At 38.5% G+C, this 20324-nt stretch overlaps 1 protein-coding gene and 1 non-coding gene across 2 annotated transcripts in view; one reads left to right on the top strand and one right to left on the bottom strand.

Annotated features, from left to right (window-relative positions):
- ADAMTS9 (ADAM metallopeptidase with thrombospondin type 1 motif 9) overlaps positions 1 to 20324 on the top strand; it is a 181957-nt gene that overhangs the window by 58002 nt on the left and 103631 nt on the right. Inside the window, exons 13-19 of the mRNA XM_051980189.1 lie at positions 3383 to 3564; positions 3653 to 3789; positions 5032 to 5149; positions 5442 to 5537; positions 11572 to 11738; positions 11830 to 11959; positions 12690 to 12816. Of these exons, the coding sequence (XP_051836149.1) occupies positions 3383 to 3564; positions 3653 to 3789; positions 5032 to 5149; positions 5442 to 5537; positions 11572 to 11738; positions 11830 to 11959; positions 12690 to 12816 (957 nt within the window). The remainder of the gene's footprint in view (positions 1 to 3382; positions 3565 to 3652; positions 3790 to 5031; positions 5150 to 5441; positions 5538 to 11571; positions 11739 to 11829; positions 11960 to 12689; positions 12817 to 20324) is intronic.
- Positions 17284 to 17385, bottom strand: LOC127546051 (U6 spliceosomal RNA). The gene has a single exon (XR_007949916.1). It is a non-coding gene; the product is annotated as a U6 spliceosomal RNA (small nuclear RNA).

Here is a 20324-nt window from a genome sequence, read left to right as displayed (position 1 = left end):
TTCTATTTTTAAATGCTGATTTTGGGAGGAATTTCTTTAAAGTGTAAAGAACACAAGGCTGGCGATGGATTTGATGCTACATTAATAATAATAATAATAATAACACATTTCTGTATATTACTTTATGGAGTATATACATATAGTATCATTTATATGACCTTATTGATGCTCATAACATCCTGCAAGACTGATACTATTATCATTGGATAATAGGACATTGAGACTCAATCATCTGAGGCAAAATTTGAACTCAGGCTTTGGTTTCTGACAGTTATTCACAGGTCCCAGTGATATCCTTCTTGGGGATAAGAAACACTTAGTGTCGATTAGTTTTTCCAAGATTTCACTTATTGGTCACTCAGGATTTCCTTTTCCAATGTATTAAGTATAATAACACTACTGAATGCCTGGTTTAGTTTTACTGTATTTTGTAAAGGTTAATAATACTAAAATAGATGATGACATCCTCTTGAGTTTCTTCAATCCCCTGTTTGATAAACATAATTGGAAAAGGAAGCTGGAGTTAAAAGTTAATATTATTTTAAAGTGAGACGTTCCTATAAATTTCAAAGGTAGACTAAATGGAAGAATGCCAGTGGACTAACATGTTAAAAATAAAATAAATTAAATGCTAAAATAAATGCTTCCCCACTTTTTCTTCCAAAACACATATCTATAGATAAGTTCACATAAGAATTGGTGATATTTACATAACATTTTAAGATTTGCAAGGCAAAATGCCTCCATTATTAAATTTGACCCTCCTGAGACAGGTACTACTATAACATTATCCCACACATTTTTCCTATGAGGGAACTGAAGATTAGAAAGTTTAAGTGACTTATCCATATGTACACCACAAATATCAAAACCAGGAATTGAATTCAGGTCTTCCTGACACAAAAGGCCAACATTTTAATCATTATACAAGGCTGCTTTTCCTGGTAGATAAGTTGAACCCCGGGGACACTCTTGTTATGTAGCCTATAAAAACAAATCCAAGTAACATCTTTCAGGGAATAGGAAAAATGAGGCATCTCCTGCATAGTTTTATCTTTATTAATGTGAAACCAGTTTGTGGGTAAATAAAGAATGAGAATATTCCACCAAGGAAGCTAAATCAACTATGAATAAAAATTTCATTGACTTAACATTCAGATGGTCTATTCAATAGCTGGATGAATCATAAAAAATAAATGACCATGTGACATTTATTATTTTTAATGCTGCCAAAAAGCAAAAGGAGAGAATGTTAGCCAACTTGTCTTTCCCTCAGGTATTCCCTGATGCTAACCTACTTATGACTGAGTCATCTATTTCATCTTGGGAGACTAATGTTGAAATCACGGATTCTGCTCATATTAGAATAAGATTCAGAAATTGTTGGGAAGAGTTCCTTGTTGGCTCCATTCATCCATTTTCTCATATGAGCACTTCCAGCTTTTCAAAGCCCTTTATAAATGTTATTTTGTTTGAGCCTTACAAGATACTGTTATGATGGCCATTTTAGATAGATTTTAGATATCTTTAGTTATCTTAATAGATAAGAAAAGTGAGGCTGAGAGAGTTAAGTGACTTGGACAGAGTCACACAGCTAAGAGGCATCTGAAGGCAGAATTTGGTCTTGGGTCTTCCTGACTCATCCATTACACCGCTGCTAGATGCCTGTGGTGGTATAGAAATATGCGAACTTGGTCAAACTCTTTGGATTTTCAGAGACTATATATAGTTCGGCAAAGTTTCCTATCCCAGCTTTAGATCAAGGTCACAGCTATCTGTTGTCAATCCAACATCCAGACATTCATTCTACTACCCTCTTTGAACTTTGTCCTCATCTCTAGGGCTGGAATAACATATATTATTAAGAACATTATAGGGATCCAATAAATCCAGATTTGCAGATTTGAATAACTGGCTGCTATATATGCTCTTTTTTTCTTTCCTTCTTCTCTTCCCCCCCTCTCTTTCTTTTTTCCTTTTCTTCCTCCCTTCCTCCTTCTGTGTCCCTCTTTCCTTTCTTCCTATCTTTCTTTTTTAAAGAAAGCTAATTTTGTTAAGGAAGAACATGAAAAATTATGTGAAAATGTGGGGAGATTTCTATTAACTTTAGGGTGTTTTTGAAGACATCTGTAAAATCTTCCATTTTTCTTAGTAAAATTAGCCAGCTTCTGGTTTTTGAAGGATGTGTTATATAATTTGCTCTCTGGGTCACATCTGGAAAATGAACATACAGAGTTGCATGCAGAGCTGAAATTTGCACTGATATGCCTGACAAGACAAAAAAAAAGGCCCCAAAACAAAACCATACCCTTGTCACACAGAAGTTAATGAATCCAGTATGCTTCCACTCACTCTGGCTGGGCGACTCCTCCCTCCTCAGTTCCCAGCCCACCCCCAATTTGTGAGGCAGTGGCAAAAGCTTTGGCTTTGGAGTCAGAGGGTCTATGGCCTAAAATGTGAATGACTGAAACCATCTTCCTTTTCTGAGGTCTCAGTTACCTTATTCGTAAAATGAGAATATGAGATTTCATGCCTTTAAAGGATCCCCCCTTTCTCAAATACATTAGGTTTATGAGCTGTCCTTAAGTTGAAATTATAAATACAAGATCTTTCCATTTACTAAAACTAGAGGTTTTATAGGTTTGTTTTTTTTTTATTATTATTGTATTTTAGCTGGTCTTGAAGACAGGAAGACTTTTGACTTTTATAAATTGTGTGACCCTAACTCACTTAAACTCACTGTCCTCTAGGCATTTCTCTGAGACTGTCAGCTGTATCTACCTTGATAGAGAGCTTTTCTCACATGGGAGTTCTCTATATCAGGGAAATCACAGGTTTTGTCGCAATCCCTATTTTGTGACCATGCTACAAGGATGGAGCACAAAAGAATGGTCTGAGATTACAAATAAGGATGGGAATGCCATTCTGACCTGCAGTCACAAAAACTGAGTTCAAAGGAGCCCCTGTCATTTACTGCCCATGAGATCTTGAACAAGTCCCCTTACTTGAGCCTCTGTTTCCACACTAGGAAGCTGGGCTCAATAGCTTTTGAAGTCCCTCTGTCATTTCATTGGATGGTAAGACCCTGGGAAGTTCATTCAACTGGACCTCAGTTGCCTCATCTGTAAAGAAAGGGCATTGGATGCATTCTGAGGTCTCTTCCAACTCTACGTCTCATATCTTATGGTCATCTGAATTGATTTCTGCCTCTTGTAAAATGGAATGTCTTCAGTCTTAGAGTCACAGGACAATGGTCATGGACTGCCTCGTGACTGATCAAAAATAAACCATGAGAGAAAGAGCAGAGAAAGTGCATTAGAGAGAGTAAAGCTGACAGGAAAACTCCTCATTCCAATATGGCACGTTCTTTATATTTTCTCAGACCTCGGAATGGTGGAAGATATTGCACAGGTCGCAGAATGAAATTTAAATCCTGTAACACTGAACCATGTCCTCATCAGAAGAGGGATTTCCGGGATGAGCAGTGTGCCCACTTTGATGGAAAGCATTTTAACATTAATGGTCTACTTCCCAATGTGCGCTGGGTTCCAAAGTACAGTGGAAGTAAGTAGAGTGGAAAGCTGCTTTCTATAGGAGGTAGCCACTGAATCAAAGCATGAAATTTCCATTTCTTCCTGTTTCTCTTTCTCAGTTCTAATGAAAGACCGGTGCAAGCTTTTCTGTCGAGTAGCGGGAAATACGGCTTACTATCAGCTCCGAGATCGAGTGGTGGATGGCACTCCCTGTGGACAAGACACTAATGATATCTGTGTCCAAGGACTTTGTAGGGTAAGTACAGTAATTCATTTCCTTCAGAGAATTGGCTCAGTGCCTCACAGAAGCTGAATGCAGCCTCTGAACAATGGAAACATGGCCTGAGGACCTTGGCTGATGGAAAACCATCCCCTATATGTTCCGCCACAGCTGTCTTCCATGGAAATGCAATTCTCCTAGTTTATGCCCTCCTTTACCTCTCTCTTCCTGATCATGGTTCCTAGTCCTAGGAATAGCATGCAAAGTTGCCTCATACTGTGATTGTTCCTATTTGGAGCCAGAGAGGATGAGTTGGACCAAAGAAGTCCGTGGGTAGGATGCACATGGATGCAGAGTTGAAATTTGCACTGATATGCCTGACAAAACAAAACCATACCCTTGTCACACAGAATGGATCATCCCATTGGCTCTGCTGTTCCCCAACATGGTACACCTCCTCTCAGGTGATAGCATGTTGGGATGCTATGAGAGAATATACAAATAAGGAAATAGAAAGTGTAAACCAGGGCTTCTTAACTTTCTGCCATTGACTCTTTTAGCAAACTTGGGAATCCTAGAAATCCCTTCTCTGTGAAATAGTAAATGCACAAACTAGAAGCCAGTTATGTTGACATACAATTATCATCATATTTTAAAATTTTTTCACAGATTCCAGATTAACAATTCTGATATATACAAAGTATTTTTTTGGTGGGGGGCCAGTAGTCGTGGAGGTTAATCAGAAAAACCCTCCTGTAGGAAATAGTGCATGTTAGTGATAATAACCAACATTTATTTGTAATTTTATGATTCCTTTAAGGGTTATGAAGATCTTTAATATGTCTCATTTTAACCTCACAAAAACCCTGGGAAGTACATGCTGTTACTACTCCCCTTTTACAGATGTAGAAACCACGTTAGCAGATTTGAAGGGACTGGCTCAGGATCACAGAGCTAGAAAGTACCCGAGATAGGTCTTGAACACTGGTCTTCCTGACTCCAGGTTCAGTGTTCTATCCACTAGACTACCTGAGCTGTGCTTTGAAGAAAGATGAGTCTGTGATATGGAAAGGAGAAGGGCATTCCTGAAATGGGGGACTGCTTTTACAAAGATATGGAGGTGGAAGATGATATATCATGTATAGGTAATGGTGGGCAGACTAGTTTGACAAGAATAGAGAGTGTATAAAAGGAACAATAGCTAATAAAACTAAATATATGTCTCCTTATCTTTCAATTTCATGCTTACTATTCATCCAAATGTTTTCTCTCTTAAAGCAAGCTGGATGTGATCATGTATTAAACTCAAAGGCACGTCGAGATAAATGTGGGGTTTGTGGTGGCGATAACTCCTCCTGCAAAACCGTGGCAGGAACATTTAATACCGTACATTATGGTAAGAATCTTTTTTGGGTTTTCGGGGTTTTTTTTCAGTATTTCAAGGAGAAAAATGTGAAAGTTAAGCATTTTTAACCACATATAATGTGCCAAAAAAAAAAAAAATCAAATGTGAACTCAACCAAATGATGCTCTCTTCTACATCTGGATGTGGAACATTACCATTCAGAGAGAATCTGGCTTATGAATTTGATTTCTAGTCCCTTTTTCTTTGCTAAAAGATACCTTCTTTGTTCAAAGGAAACAAACTGCTTGGGACCCTCCTGAATGACTTTTCCGTTGTTTTTTAGGTTACAACACTGTGGTCCGGATTCCACCAGGTGCTACCAATATTGATGTGCGACAGCACAGCTTCTCAGGGAAGGCAGAGGATGATAACTACCTAGGTGAGATGAGCAGATGTTAAGACTCTGTGGCCAACACATCTCTTCTTGTTTACTGAAACAACTGGCTGATCCAGTGGGTATGGTTTGAGTAAGCCCTCAGAGATCATATGGAGATAGGGTGACCATTTTGGTGAAGAAGATGCTCTTTTCAATCCATAATTCTCCCTAATAGGTTAATTTTCAGCTTATATATTTTAATATTCTGGAGCTGTAAAAATAAATTTTGAAGTTATACACAGGTGTACACACTTTTCATGATGGGGAGTGGAAAATTAAAAGCAAACAAAGCAGACCATAAGTCTGTGATTATTTTTTAATGAATTAGGGATTGCTGTTTAGAAGGAATTCGTTATTCTCATTAGGTGTTTTTTTTTTTTAATTCTTTTTTTGAGTTGGTCTATCACTTAATATCTTTTTATGACTTCATAAAATTATTGATTATTAGATGAGAAAAAGAAGGCATAGTGAAGCCCCTGCCAACTTGCCCAAGATTTAGTGAGTGGTAAAGTCAGACCTAGGACAGAAGTCTTCATGAACTCTGGCCTCTTGCTCTTTTGTTTAAAGAGCCATTTTCCTGCTAAACTTTTAAAGCTATATCTGGGTCTGAGTGAGTATCTAAGGCTGCATTTGAAGGATCTGAGAATGTTTAAAAGAAGACAACTTGGGCACATGATAACTATTTGGAGCACTGTCATATTTAGGAAATATCAGGTTTGATCTCCTTGTTTTCAGAGAAGAAAATCTGGCACAGTGAATAGAAGTGCAAAGGGGACAAGCTTAGATACCGGGTATGAAAAAGTTTCCTAATTATTAAAAAGTAGAAGGGCTGCCTCTGGAGTTTCCCTAAAGAGTTCTTTCCTTTTAAAGATATTCAAGCACACAAGGACTCTTCTCAAGATAATCCTGTTGTATAGTTTGTTTGTTTGTTTGTTTTGTTTTACTATATGAATTGGATTGGGCAGCTTCTGGGAGTGTCTTTTAAGTCTGTGATCTTCTGATCCTCTGAATTGAAATAATCCAGTGTAATTATTGTTGTAAAAAGCTAATTATACTATAGAGGATGGTTTAATGGAGAAATAATGGCAAGAATGAGAGAAATAATGATTTTGTTCTTATTTTCTTCTGGCTGGACCACATTTGAAGACACTGTTTCAGTCCTGGGTGCCATACTTTTAGGTCAAGCGTGGGAGTGCATTGGTAAGATAGGACCTAGGAGAAGGGAAGAGATGATACAGACTAACCTGCCAAGATTAAAGTCAGCTGAAGGAACTGGGAACATTTGATTAATCTGGAAGGAGAAAGATGTGAGAAGAATTTTTATTCTTGATCCCAGAGGGGAAACCTAGCATCCACAGGTGGAATTTGCACTTGGTGTAAGGAAAATGTTCTAAATCAAATTGCTCCAAAGTTGAATTATTTGCCTCCAGAAGTTGTGATTGCCTTATTACCAGAGGTATTGGATAAAAGCTAAAAGACCTATCATTGGAGACTTTGTAGAGGCAACTTTTGGTCAGGTAGATATTATATTGGATAAAAGCTAAAAGACCTATCATTGGAGACTTTGTAGAGGCAACTTTTGGTCAGGTAGATATTATATTGGATAAAAGCTAAAAGACCTATCATTGGAGACTTTGTAGAGGCAACTTTTGGTCAGGTAGATATTAATTTAGATGATCACTGGGTCCTTTTCCAACTCTAGTTCTTGGGTTCTAAGAAATACATTATAGTTGTCTCGGTTATTTAGAAAGTCCAATTATACTATTCTGTCTACAGTTTCAGATATGATTCAGAAGGGATATTGAATTATCATTGATATTGGTGACTGATATTTTCATTTGTAAATGAAATTTGACATTGTTTGGGCATGTTTCATGGGAGGGGACACAGCTCTGCGTATATACTTAGGTCCCAGTCTGTATTAATGAAATAGAGAGTCCAAGGAGCAAACATATGGGTTCAGGGAGGTGACAAAAATAAAATATAGGAGGAGAGATGGAGGCCTGGAGCCCTCATCATAAGAGCTGAGATTCCTGCTGCCCAAGCCACCACTCCCTAGCTCCCCAGTAGTCTCCTGCTTTAAAAGAAGAGTGAAAGTCTTGAGTTTAAGTATTCATCTGATGCATATGGGCAGTGTGAGCCTGGGGGAGCTACTGATTCTCTCAGAGTCTCAGACAGAAGACTAGAGGATGCAGAGCTTACATTGGTAAGGAAGCATTCCAGGAATACCTAGAAGGAGTCTTGGATCAGGTAAAAGAAAATTGAAGTTATTCAGCACAGTCTTACTTTTATCCTGTTTCTCTAAATAAAAGAATTATAAGGAAGAAAGGGGAAAGAAGCAAACAGTGATTAAGTATCTGCTTCTTATCTGGCTCTGGACTAAGTGCTTTATCTTATATGATCTTTAAGACAACTTGGGTACTAGGTGCTATTATGCCCTCTTACAGTTGAGAAAATTGAGACAGACGTGAAGTGAAAGGAAGTCCCGGTTCTGTGGTTAGTAAGCACCTGAAGCCAGATTTATGATCAGTTCTTAAGTCTGGGCCTAAGAGCCAAGAACAAAGGGTGAACATTACCAAGGGGCAGATTTAATCTTAATATCAAGAAAAGTTTTGTAACCACTTAGAATGATCTAAATGTGGGATTGGCCACCTTGGATGGTGAAGACTTCTCCCTCACTAGCTATCTCTAAGCAAAGATGGATAGTCACTTGTCAGGGTTATTTTAGAGGGATTTCTTTTCAGATACAGATTGGGCTTCTGAAATCTTCTCCAACTCTGAGACTGTATTTATTTTGCCATTGGCAAAGGGCCTCCTTGAATTTTTTTTTTTTAATTTGCAGCCCCATATTTGTAACTATACTACTCTGTAAATAATGGATCAAGTTTTCCCCTGCCCCGGGGTTTGATGGTAGAGTCCTGCATCCATTACTGTTAGAACTTAGCATTGAAACCAATTGGTCCTACATACAAACTCCTTTATGAATTAATTTCTAACAAGCTGAAGGCCATGTCAAAGAAAGCTATTTCTTCTTCTTTAAAAAGGGAAGAGAGTAGAGGGGCATTCTCTGCTATTCTTCCCTTCCCTTGAAAAATAATCTCCTTCCAAGTGTGGCCTTGATCCACCTTCAACTTAATTGATCAAGGTCAAGCCCCTGCATTCAGAGGAAGCTGGCAGATAACCTTTTATTCCTCATTGAAGGCTCTTAATCTTCTTGTAAAGGATGAATGCAAATTTAAAGAAGATTTGTCACTGGGGACAGGCACTCTGGGATGTGTGTGTGTGTGTGTGTGTGTGTGTGTGTGTGTGTACACGTGTACCCACTGGTTGAAGCCTTTTAAAAAATGGATATTTTGGGAAGGCCCATGACAAGCCTGCCTCCTGCAATCTTGAATCATAGTTTTCCAAGTGTGAACATTAAGAGCTTGGATGCAGTGAACCCTGCAATGGTTACTTAACAATTTGAGAAGAATTCCACATTGTCACTGAGCCCAGGAGAGGTCAATGTTTACCCTTCTCTTAGAGGAAGGTGCCGTGAATGAGCATGACAGTAATGTTTAATATGTTTTAAGTTGGGTCCAATTGAACATCACCATCGAGGCTCGAGCTAGGATTTGTTCAGGTCTTAGTTGCTAGGCAATAGGCTTCATTATTCCTCAGAGTTTGTGGTAAAAAGCCGGCCTTCTTTCACGTCGTGCTAGGGAGGGCAGGTTGTCGAGGAGAGAGTCTTTGTGTCGGCAACAGCATGGCTGTGATGAGTGAAATAGTGGGGAAACTAACTCAGGAAATTAGCCTGTAATCACATTAGTTTGAAGTGGTGCAGTGCGGCGGCAGCGATGGGGGCTGTTTTCAGGAAATCATTTGTTTCCTAAGGGGCTGAAGCAGAAGGCCAGGCTGTTAAAACGTTTGCATAGCCCTTCAAAGGTGAGGGTTAAAGCAAAACCATCCCCCCTCCCACCCTCCATTCCCCAAAGCAGCTCTTTCAGGAAGAACTGGGCTCAGTTGGCTCTTGGGATGGTCTTTTGCGATTCACACATAAGAGCTACTTTTGAGATATTTAAGTCACGTTCATCAGCTTTCAGAAAGATAAAATTTCAGAAGTGGAACAAATCTCGGAGTCCGCTTTGGTACCATAAAATGAGTCGGAAATGGACTTCTGATCCTGATCCTGGTTGTTACTTGCCGTGTGGTCTCGGAGAAATTACTCAAGATTCCCTGGGTCTCGGTTCCTCATTGGTATAATGAGGGGATTAGATAAGAATCTTGGAGGTCCCTTTATAAGTTGTGGATCCAACTGTTTTGGAACAAGAATAGTCTCTACGAACATATTGATAAGGCATGAAGACCTCCAGTGAACAGAAATCCATTATTTCCTAAGCCATCCTAGTTTAAAAGTCATCTCTCTGTTTTTTGGCATATTAGGAAATAATAGATTTGTTATTATTATATTAATACCTAATATAATGATATAATGTTAATAATAATATTATTATTGGGAAAATACCAAGTGTCTGTGACACTGCCTTCAACAGTAGAGAGCAAGAGTTTATTTACAACATGTCCATAAGTCTCAGAGTATTGCCTAAGTGGTTTACTCAAGGTTGTACAGTCAGTAACTGTTAAGAGATAGGCTTTTTCTTGATTCTGAATCCTGTATTACATTTTTAAAAAACTCATTTAATTTTTAATTTATGGAATAAAACAAGCATTTCCATAACAGAGTAAACATGAAACTGCAAATCTATTATGTATCACTTGCTATTCCTATTATGTATATAATAAAATTATCATGTAAATTTTTTCCTCTTTTTTCCCTACCCTGCCCTTCCCATCACAGACATCACATTGCCTCTGCTCACTTTGGTTTATAGATAGACATCCGCGACTATCTCAGACAATCTGAATCTCGCTTTTTATTTGTAGATAAATATTTCTATTTATTTTATTTTTATTGCCCCGCCTTTTTATTTCTAGAGTTCATACAACTAGGTCCCATAATGTGACCAGTGACCTGGGAAGGGTTCTTATTATTCAGATTTTCATTGTTTATTTTATAGTAGCCATATTTTACAAATTATTTATTATTTCAAATAGCACAAATTAAAATACTACAACCACTTCCCACGATTCATAACACATTCATCACAATCTACCTGTAGTTTTAATTTTTGGACCAATGATTTAGATCCAGAAGAAATCTCAAAGATTATCCAGCCCAGGTTGCCTTCTCACTATGCAAATAAATATAACTGAGGCCCAAGAGATTAAATGATTTTCCCAACTTCACAAAGGTAATAAGTATTAGAGGTATGATTTGACCCCAGATCCAATGACCTTTGTCCTGTACTGTGACTCCATCATTTTCTTTAGGTTCCTAGCCTATAGCATCTTTGCCCATTTAAATTTCTATGCCTACCTCCCCACATCAGGAAGGAGGTTCCAGTGAGCTGAAATATGGGAGGCAGAAAAGTATAACAGTCAGACTCAACAATGAATCTCCAGGTGACCTGGAATTTACTTTTTCTCCTTGAATGGAGTTCACCCATCTACTACATAATTTAAAGGATTGGCCTTGGGACCTTGGACCTTTTATTGTAGTGAAACACCAGGTGGGGTACTCCAGAGAGTAGGGTAGCTTTCTTGGCAGCACACCCTACTGTTTCCATGGGAATGACCAAGATTTAGGAGACTTCTCATGAATTTCACCTTTTGTTGACCAAGTGCCATGGAAGCAGCCCATGACCCACTGACCAATGACTCACTGAGCTTGAGTCATCTTCTATACTAAAAGCACTTTTTTATTAGACTCATGCTATATGAGTTGCAGTGGAAACAGAAGCCACCAGCTACTTGCAAAATAAAGGCTTCATTGTTGATTTTTTAAAATATCACAATTATCCAAACAAGGTTCCATCTCTTGGAGATCTGTCTCTTTTGTAGCAATTACATGTTTGCTTGAGGCTTTCCCATTTCTGAAGACTTCCTCCACCTCCATCCTACCTCATGAAGTCATTAAATCCAATTTCCTTCTCTCCAGCATTATCCAGCAGCCAAGGAGAATTCTTACTCAACGGAGACTTTGTTGTAACAATGTCCAAAAAGGAAATCAAAATCGGAAATGCTGTCATTGAGTATAGCGGCTCTGACAATGCAGTTGAAAGAATCAATTCAACTGATCGGATTGAGCAAGAGATTTTGCTTCAGGTAAAATGTTAGAGACCAAATCAGCTGCCTTTTCTCTGCTAGATAAGACGTTCTGTCAGAATGACCTTTTTTGTATGTGTCCACACTTCAGGTCCTCTCAGTGGGCAATTTGTATAATCCCGATGTGCGTTACACATTCAATATTCCAATTGAAGACAGTCCTCAGCACTTCTACTGGAACAGCTACGGGCCCTGGCAAGCGTGCAGTCGACTCTGCCAAGGTATCTTCTTAGAGACTGGGTTTTGTTTTGTTTTCTAAATTGGCAGCTTCCTCGCATCTGTCAAATTCTCAATCTACAAACTGGGCTCAAATCTCCTTTTTTTCATCTTGGCTCGATCATTTGAATCTGTGGCTGTACCTGTTGAGAATACCTTCTGTTTTAATGGCCCTGACACGCTTGTATATACAGATGGGTCTCTCCTGCTTTATGTTTAAGTATGTTTATTTCCCCAGAACCAGATTTTGAAGTTAGATTATATATAAGTCTTTTCCTTAATAGATAACATAGCAGATAACTTTCCTGGAATGTTTGTTTTTTGTAATGGGCTGAGGCTCGAGTTGATGCACTTGAGGTCCCAAGCACATGAGGCTAAATAGTAATTGGACCATACTCTATTAATATATATGTTTGGAGAAAGAATGGCCCCCACCCACTCTTTGTGCAAGTCCTGATGTGTTGTATAGGAAATGAGGATTTTGGTGGGTGGAGGCAGGGGGGCGGAAAGGGAAGAGGAAAGAGAGACTGCTGGCTGGCGTCTTGTTGCAGTTGCACATATTGCTATCGTGACCCCCCTTCACCTCCAATCCCCTTTCACCTTCGATCCTTCTTCACCTTCACTAAGAATAAAGATCGATGATTTTCCCCTAACTTGAATTCTTGACCCCGGCTGATTTTAAAATACGCTGTCATCACAGTTTTTGTGGTTATTATTGTTTTTTCCCTTTCTCAGGAGAACGGAAGAGAAAACCCATCTGTACTAGAGAATCTGATCAGCTCACAGTTTCAGATCAAAGGTGTGATCGGATACCTCAGCCAGAGCCAGTCACGGAACCTTGTGGCACAGAGTGTGAATTAAGGTAAGACTGTGGATTTCCCTGTTAACTGAATGGCATGTTAATGTTGTTGTGGTTTTTATATTTTCCTTTGCTCTCAAGTCCTTCCCTATCTTCTCAATGGAAACAGGGTCTGGCAATCTTAGGTCAGTTTGGAGCTGATGAACAAGCCCATTGTTTCTGTTTTATGGAGATTTCCTACTTCTCCTTTGCCTATCAACTCCAATCCAATCTGTCAAACATTTATTAGAGCATCCTACAGGCCGATGCTGTGTAAGGGCAAAAGACAGCACAATTCCTGCCCCAAAGGAGCTTCATTATCTTATTGGTAGCCTTATGTCAGATCCTAGAATCAGAAGACTTTGGTGTTGGAGGAGACTTTTGCAACCATAATAAGAGAATGAAAAGCACATTAGACTGTTTGGTCTGCTCGTTGGTGAGGGAAAGAGAGAAGCCAGAATAAAATCCAATTCAGTCAAATCAGAGGTAGAACATGGCACTGGGAATCAGGCAGACAAATTCAGATTCTGCTCTAGACCCTTTATTAAGCCAGGGCAAGTCACGTAACACTTAATGGAGATGATAATTAAGACCTTTCTCAAAGTGTGGTGAAGATGTAATGATATAACTTATGTAAAGCATTTTGGTAAACATAATGTGCCATGCTTGTATTAGTTGCTGCTGCTGTTTTCTTCTTCTTCTTCTTCTTCTTCTTCTTCTTCTTCTTCTTCGTCTTCGTCTTCGTCTTCGTCTTCGTCTTCTTCTTCTTCTTCTTCGTCTTTGTCGTCTTCTTCTTCCTCTTCATTCTCTTCCTCCTTTTCTTTTTCTTCCTATTCCTCTTATTCTTCCTCTTCTATTTACTCCTCTTCTACTTTTTCTTCTTTTTCCCCTTTTTCTTCCTCCCCCTCTTCTTCCTTCTTTTTCTTTTTTGTTCTTCCACTTTTTCTTCTTCCTCCTCCTTTTCTCCTTCCTTTTTTTTCTTTTTCTTCTTCCTCTTCTTATTATTTTTCCTCTTCCTCCTCTATTTCCTCCTTTTCTACTTCTTCCTCTTCTTTCTCCTCCTTTTTTCTTCTTCCTCTTCTTCCCCTTCTTTCTCCTTTCTTCCTCTTCTGCTTCTTCATCATCTACACTACCATCATCATCATCATCATTATTATTATATTAGCACTAATAGCACAGTAAACAGAGAGCTTGCTGTGAACTTAGAAAGATCTAATTTCAATTCCTGGCCCTGACTAACATATTAGTTGTTTGACTTTGCACTTTAATGAGGTATTAAGCAGTCACTTAGCTTCTTGGTGTCCCAGACAGCTTTGTTCCTCTCTATTATCTTCTACCCATTTCTAAATCAGTCTTTCTGGTAGCTAGATAAGAAGTTTCATGAAACCTTACCAAGAATGATAAACTTTCAGGAAATAAAAATTCATGCAACAAGCATCTATTACATGCTTGCTATGTGTCAAGCAAAGATAGTGTAGCCCTTCACTGAAAGAGGGGATTTTCTCATCTAGGACTTCCTCTATACCAAGAAATTATAGGTGTAATCCCTGTAAACCAATATTGTCATTATTGTAGTAGTCATAGTAACCATCCACTTTGAATGTTTTAAGCCTTCCAACTCATGTGATGACAGGTCATCTTAAAAATGACTATTTTGAGGTTTGGGCATAGCCTGAAATCAATTTTTTTTTTTTTTTTTTTTTGCTGAGGCAATGGGGTTAAGTGACTTGCCCGGGGTCACACAGCTAAGAGGTAGTAAGTGTCTGAGACCAAATTTGAACTCAGATCCTCATGATTTCAGGGCTGGTGTGCTTCCATTGCACCACTAGCTGCCCCCAAAACCAATTTTTTAAATGTATTTTCCTTGAGGACAGGGACTATTCCATTTATTTCCAATACTTCACAAATAGAAACTACTTAATAAATACTTGTTGAATTTAATTAAATTAATTTAGATTATTTATTTATCAGAATGATCAAGTCCATCCCCACATTTGCTGATTATTTCAATCTGGAAAGTCAAACTAAATGCCAGCCATTCATTCATTCTGAGTTGTGTGCTATGGATGGAGCTTTTGTATTCTCTGCATCCTCAGTGATGGGAACTGAGCAGTTTACTGCTTTCTGTGCATTAGCCTTTTGTCCCTTTGGGGAGAGAAAAAGCAGCTCACAGGAGTCCTTCCTTCAGTTCTTCTCTGCAATCTCGTTGCTCGCTTCCAAATGTCTCTACAGGCTGCATGGGAAATCTCATGAATCAAATATAGCTGGGGAGTAGCAACTCCCAGAGGTAAAGCTCATGGAATGTTGAACATTCCCATTGTAGCTCTGTAAAGAACCCAGATGAAAAACAAAAACAAAACCAGGGCAGGCCTAAGTTTGTACAAAGAGCTTTTGAGTGATATTGTAAGATTATAAGAAATAAAATGCTTCCTGCAGAGCTCACTCTAATATCTATAGTGGAAGTACTGATTTGGGGGCTGAGATAATGTTGGAGCTTGGATTTATCCTTTTCACTCTGTCTCCATTCCTGATTGGAACCATTCTCTTTCTCCCCATACCACCATTATTTAGCTTGGTCTGTGTCAGCCAGTGCCCTGTTTTTTGCAGGTATTACCCATGAACAACTTTCCATCATCCCAGTGAAATTCACAAAAGTCTAAAAAAAAGGAGAATCCATGGAAAAGTGACCCAGAATTTATCACTTTTCTCCTTGCTTCATTATCTATTAAATGGGGATAATAAAAGCACTACCTCAGAAGGTAATTGAGAGTGGGGTATAGGACTAATAGAATCTATAAAACACTTTTCAAACTTAAAGAAGTCCAGACTTGCAAATTAATCAGCAAAGCAATGCAGATGAGGGTGTATTTTTTAACTCATATTCCTAGATCTTGCCCATTTTCATGAAGTTAGTGAGAGATAGGTCTGGAAACTTGGTCTTTGTGTCTTTAAGTTGAGTCACAGGTGTAGAAAATCATCTTTCCTCAAGTAGATCAGAAATCTATGTGAAATTTACAGTCTCCTGAAGCATTGACAGTTAAAGGAACCTTCCTATAATCTCTATACTACTTTATGTCAGACTTGAACACAGGCCATCCTGGCTCCTAGCCTGGATTTCTGACTACTATACTAAGGTGTCTTTCTGTATACATCATAATGCTTAATAAATATTTATGTTGATACTTGTTAGGAGAAAGAAGTAAAGGTAAAATTAAAAAAAAGCCAATTCACTCAAATGGTAGATAGAACACGAAACAGGAAGATATAGGTCTAAATTTCACTGTAGATGCTAGGCAAGTCTCTTAAAATCTCTCATTAGTATATGATGATATAAATGTATATAAATGTATACGATATAAAATATCTCATTTGTATAAGGAAGATTACAATGGTAGTTTTGTTTATAGTACTTTTGTAACCTATAGTACCTACAGGTGAGGATCATTTGGGAACCAGTTGAAAATAGTCATGAGAGTTGATGGTTAAATTTTCATCAAAGACTACAGGTCATGACTGGATTTGTTGTGTTGTTTGTTGTCTATATTTAAGAAAGCAATAGATAAAATGTTTATGATGTCGATTAAATTTGAAGGTATATCACGGGTCCTTTTACTTCTTGGAAGGTTGGTTGTTAAACACTTACCAGCATATCCCTGGAAAGGATTATTAAAAAAAGACAAAGAAAGAAAGGCTCGCCGCAGCCTCCGGAGGAACTAGTTACAACTCTGGTCATGCTTTAATTTTCTTTTAAACAGCTAGGAGAAGGGGTTCACATCTAACTCCTGTTTTGATCTTGTCAGCTGGCTGAAAACCTTGGCCTCTGCCCTCCATCCACGTCTGCATCTCTGAAAGCAAGGCTAGATAATAACAACTTCTCAGCCTGACAAAAGCACAGAATACAATAATGGCATCGTGGCTCAGTCCATTGCAGAGAAGTGGGTGAAAAAAATTTCAGGAATGAAGATTAAAAAGGAAACTCCCACATTCCCACAATTCTCTAACAGGATGACAAATATCCTTGAGGAATATAATGGGCCACACAAATACACATTATTTCATTGATTGCCAGGTATTGCAGGGAGTGACTTCTCTTTGGCACTGGACAACAACAGATCCAACTTTTGTTGGGTTTCCGCTCACTAAGATTCATTGCAAAACATCCCAAAGAAGCATCTCTGAGCCTAGAAAATATTGTCATTTATTTTTCATTTCAATTTAGGCTCTGGATTATTTCCTTCCTTCTTTCTTCCTTCCCTTCCTCCTTCCCTTCTTCTTTCTTTCCCTCCCACTTTCCCTTCTTCTTTTCCTCCCTCCCTTCCTTCTTTACTTCTTTCCTTCTTTCTTTCCTTTTTTCCTTCCTGCCTCTCTCTTTTCCTCCCTTCCTTTTTCTCTCCATCCCTCCCCTTTCCCTTTCTTCTTTCCTTTCTCTATATTCTTCTCTTCCTTACTCACTCTCTTCCTTCCTTCCTTCCTTCTTTTCTTCTTTCTATTTAAAGCTGAAACACTTTCAGAAACTTGCATGTCATCCTTTCTGGAGGCCATGCTAATCTTCTCAGTGTTGTTCCAATTTTAGTACAGATGATGTGGAAGCAAGTGCTCAGTGTGATTTTCATGCTGATTGATGATAAACACTGATGCCATGGAAGTAGCTATGAAGAGATTTTTCAGTTAAGCAGCTTGCTGTTATTATTTGAGGAACAAAGAATTACTTGAGATCATGACCTAACATACCCCCATTTCCATCTGAAACACCAAAAAATTCACCATCTTCCATAGTCTTCAGATTTTTGTACATCAAGGAAAGGACTTACCTTGAAACTGTAAATGATTAGTGTTTCTGTGGAAAAGGCAGCAAGATGTAATAGATAAAGAGGATTGACAGAAAATTCTGGATTCAAATCCTGCCTTTGATATCGCCTATCCATGTGACTTGTCAGGAATCATAATCAGGTAGATGATAATTTATAAACAAATCCACATCAATGATAGGCGTTTCTACAACATCAGTTCCCTTAAACCAAAGAAATCAGAAGTTGATTGTTTTTTTCCCTTAAAACATGTGTTCTTAGGATCTGGATATTCCTCAAAATGACAAATAATAATTCACATTTTAGAGTATTTTAAAATTTTCAGAATTTTTTCCTGGAAAACTTTCAGTTTGGTTCAACAAGTATTTTCTAAATCCTATGAAGTATAGAGTCAGGAAGATCTGAGTTCAAATGTGGTATCAGACACTTAGTAGCCATGTGACCCTAGGCAAGTCACTTAATCTTTGTTTGCCTTAATCTACTGGAGAAGGAAGTGGTAAACTACTCTAGTATCTAGCAATAAAATCCCATGAACAGTATGGTCTAGGGGGTCATGAAGCATGCTGGAACATAATTGAACAATAACAATTGTGTTGGGGAAAGATCAGAACTTTGGAGTCAGTCAAGACCTCCCTTTGACACAGAATAGCTCTGTAAAAATGGGAAATTGCTTCATTTGTCAATCTTCACACATTCTAAGACCATAAATTTCAGATGAGTTTCTGAACTGCATGGGATGGAGGTAGCTTTTTGACATCAAGACATCAAGAAGACCAGTTCAAATCGTATCTTAGACACTTTCTAGTTCTGTGATCCTCAGCATGTTACTGAATTGCTCTTTGCCTTAGTTTCCTTATCTGTAAAGTAGAGGTCATGACTGGCCCATAGATTATAGAATTATTTGTAGAGTTAAATTAAATAACATATCTAAAGTACTTCCCCAACCTACCATCTATATATAATATAAAATGCAACATCCAATCTTGTATATAACACATGATATTGAATATTTATGCCATATATTAATATTATATCATTACTATATTAGCATATTATATTATCATATTAAGTGCATGTAATTATTAATTAGTCACATCTATTTACTATTAATAATTATGTTAATAATAGCATAGTAAAATTATTATTTTTATTCTACTACACAAACAAAATTATAATTTCAGACAAAAAAAGGAGGATCATATCTAATTCAATCCTCACATCTTACAGATGAGCAAAGTAAGGCTTCTAGAACCCCCAGAGTTTGGCATAGTGCCTGGTATACAGCGGGAATTTAATGTTTATTAACTGTTTATCATGAAGTAACTTTCTCAGGCTCCCACAACTAATAAGTGGCAGTGGCAAGATTTGAACTCAGTTCTTCTTGTCACCAAGTCTAGAATTCTCTGGATTTATGCCACATTTTTGGCTCCGTTGAGCTTTGGCTGGTCTTTTAGGCATTAATAACTCACGTTAAATAGTATTCTAAGACTTAAAGGATATTCTCACATGACCCTGGCTAGCCAAGTTTCATTTTACAGATGGGGATACTACAGTTAGGTAATTTTTAAGTATCTCCTGATTTCACATTCTACCCACTCTCTAGGATACCGTGCTCTTTTGCCTTTTGAATCCATTTCTTTGACTAGGCAGAGGGTCAGAGACTACAATGTTCTTTCATAGCCAGGGGCCCAGTTAATATGGTATTTTGGCAACCTGGGAACCGGATGCGTGGCTCCCTCAGCTCAGGATGGAAAACAGCATTTCCTCAAGGATATGGTGACGGAAGGCCGAGAGAAGGTAGCCAGGAATCAAAGGGTGGATGAAAGTCCCAGATCTCCCTGTTGAGTTTCTCCATATAATTGCGTTACTTCCTCAGGGAAACAGAGCCCACCCTGCTTATGCCGTGACAGGATGAGATAAAGCATTGTTCTGTGGCCTTTCATTTAGGGTGTTCCTTATTAGAACAACTGCCCCCCAAAAGGTACCATTACACTCTTAACAGAGAGCCACCGTAACCTGCTTCTCTGTGCCCATCAATGCTCTGACCACTGGGACGTTTCTGTGGGAGACCAAGAGAGGTTTGTACCACATGTTCCTTAAAACATAGGCAGGCAACACAGCATTTGAGAAAAGAAGGAAATGTGTATAAGGGACTTCGGGAGCATTGGCTATAACACCAGGATCTTTTATGCCCATTTTGGGGATGGAAAAGTCTTCTTAACATCTCTTTGCCGGCTGTGCCAAGGGATGGCAATGAGGTTGGTGAAAGGCCTTGAGTCTGTGGTCTTTATGCCCAGATAAGTTGAGGGAGGAAGAGCTGTTTTTCTGAAGAAGCCCCAGAGAGGACATGATAGCTGTCTTGGTGGAATTGTCATAGAAAAGAGAAATTAGATTGGTTTGTCTTGGTCCTTAAGGGCAGAAATCAGAGCAATGGGTAGAATTCCCCAAAAAAGTATGATGGGAAGAAAAAATCCTCCAATTAGAGGATTTGTCCAGAAGTAGAAGGGGCTTCCTCAGGGGGTGCTGATTTTCCTTTCATTAGGAGGTTTTCAAGGGAAGATTAGATGGATTTCTGCTTGTAAGTAGGCTGGAGAAGGGAGTTTTCCTCTCAATTATAGATTGATGTATCTGACTGCTGAGTGCCCTTCAGCTTGGAAGTTCTCTGATTCAGTCATCCTTCTAATACGAGTGTCATGCAAAGGTTTGTTCTTGTCTTCTATTTGA

This window comes from Antechinus flavipes, chromosome 1 (genome assembly GCF_016432865.1).
Source record: "Antechinus flavipes isolate AdamAnt ecotype Samford, QLD, Australia chromosome 1, AdamAnt_v2, whole genome shotgun sequence".
NCBI classification, from domain to species: domain Eukaryota; kingdom Metazoa; phylum Chordata; class Mammalia; order Dasyuromorphia; family Dasyuridae; genus Antechinus; species Antechinus flavipes.
The sequence above is the reverse complement of the archived record's forward strand: the minus strand, read 5'-3'. Positions and strand labels throughout refer to the sequence as shown.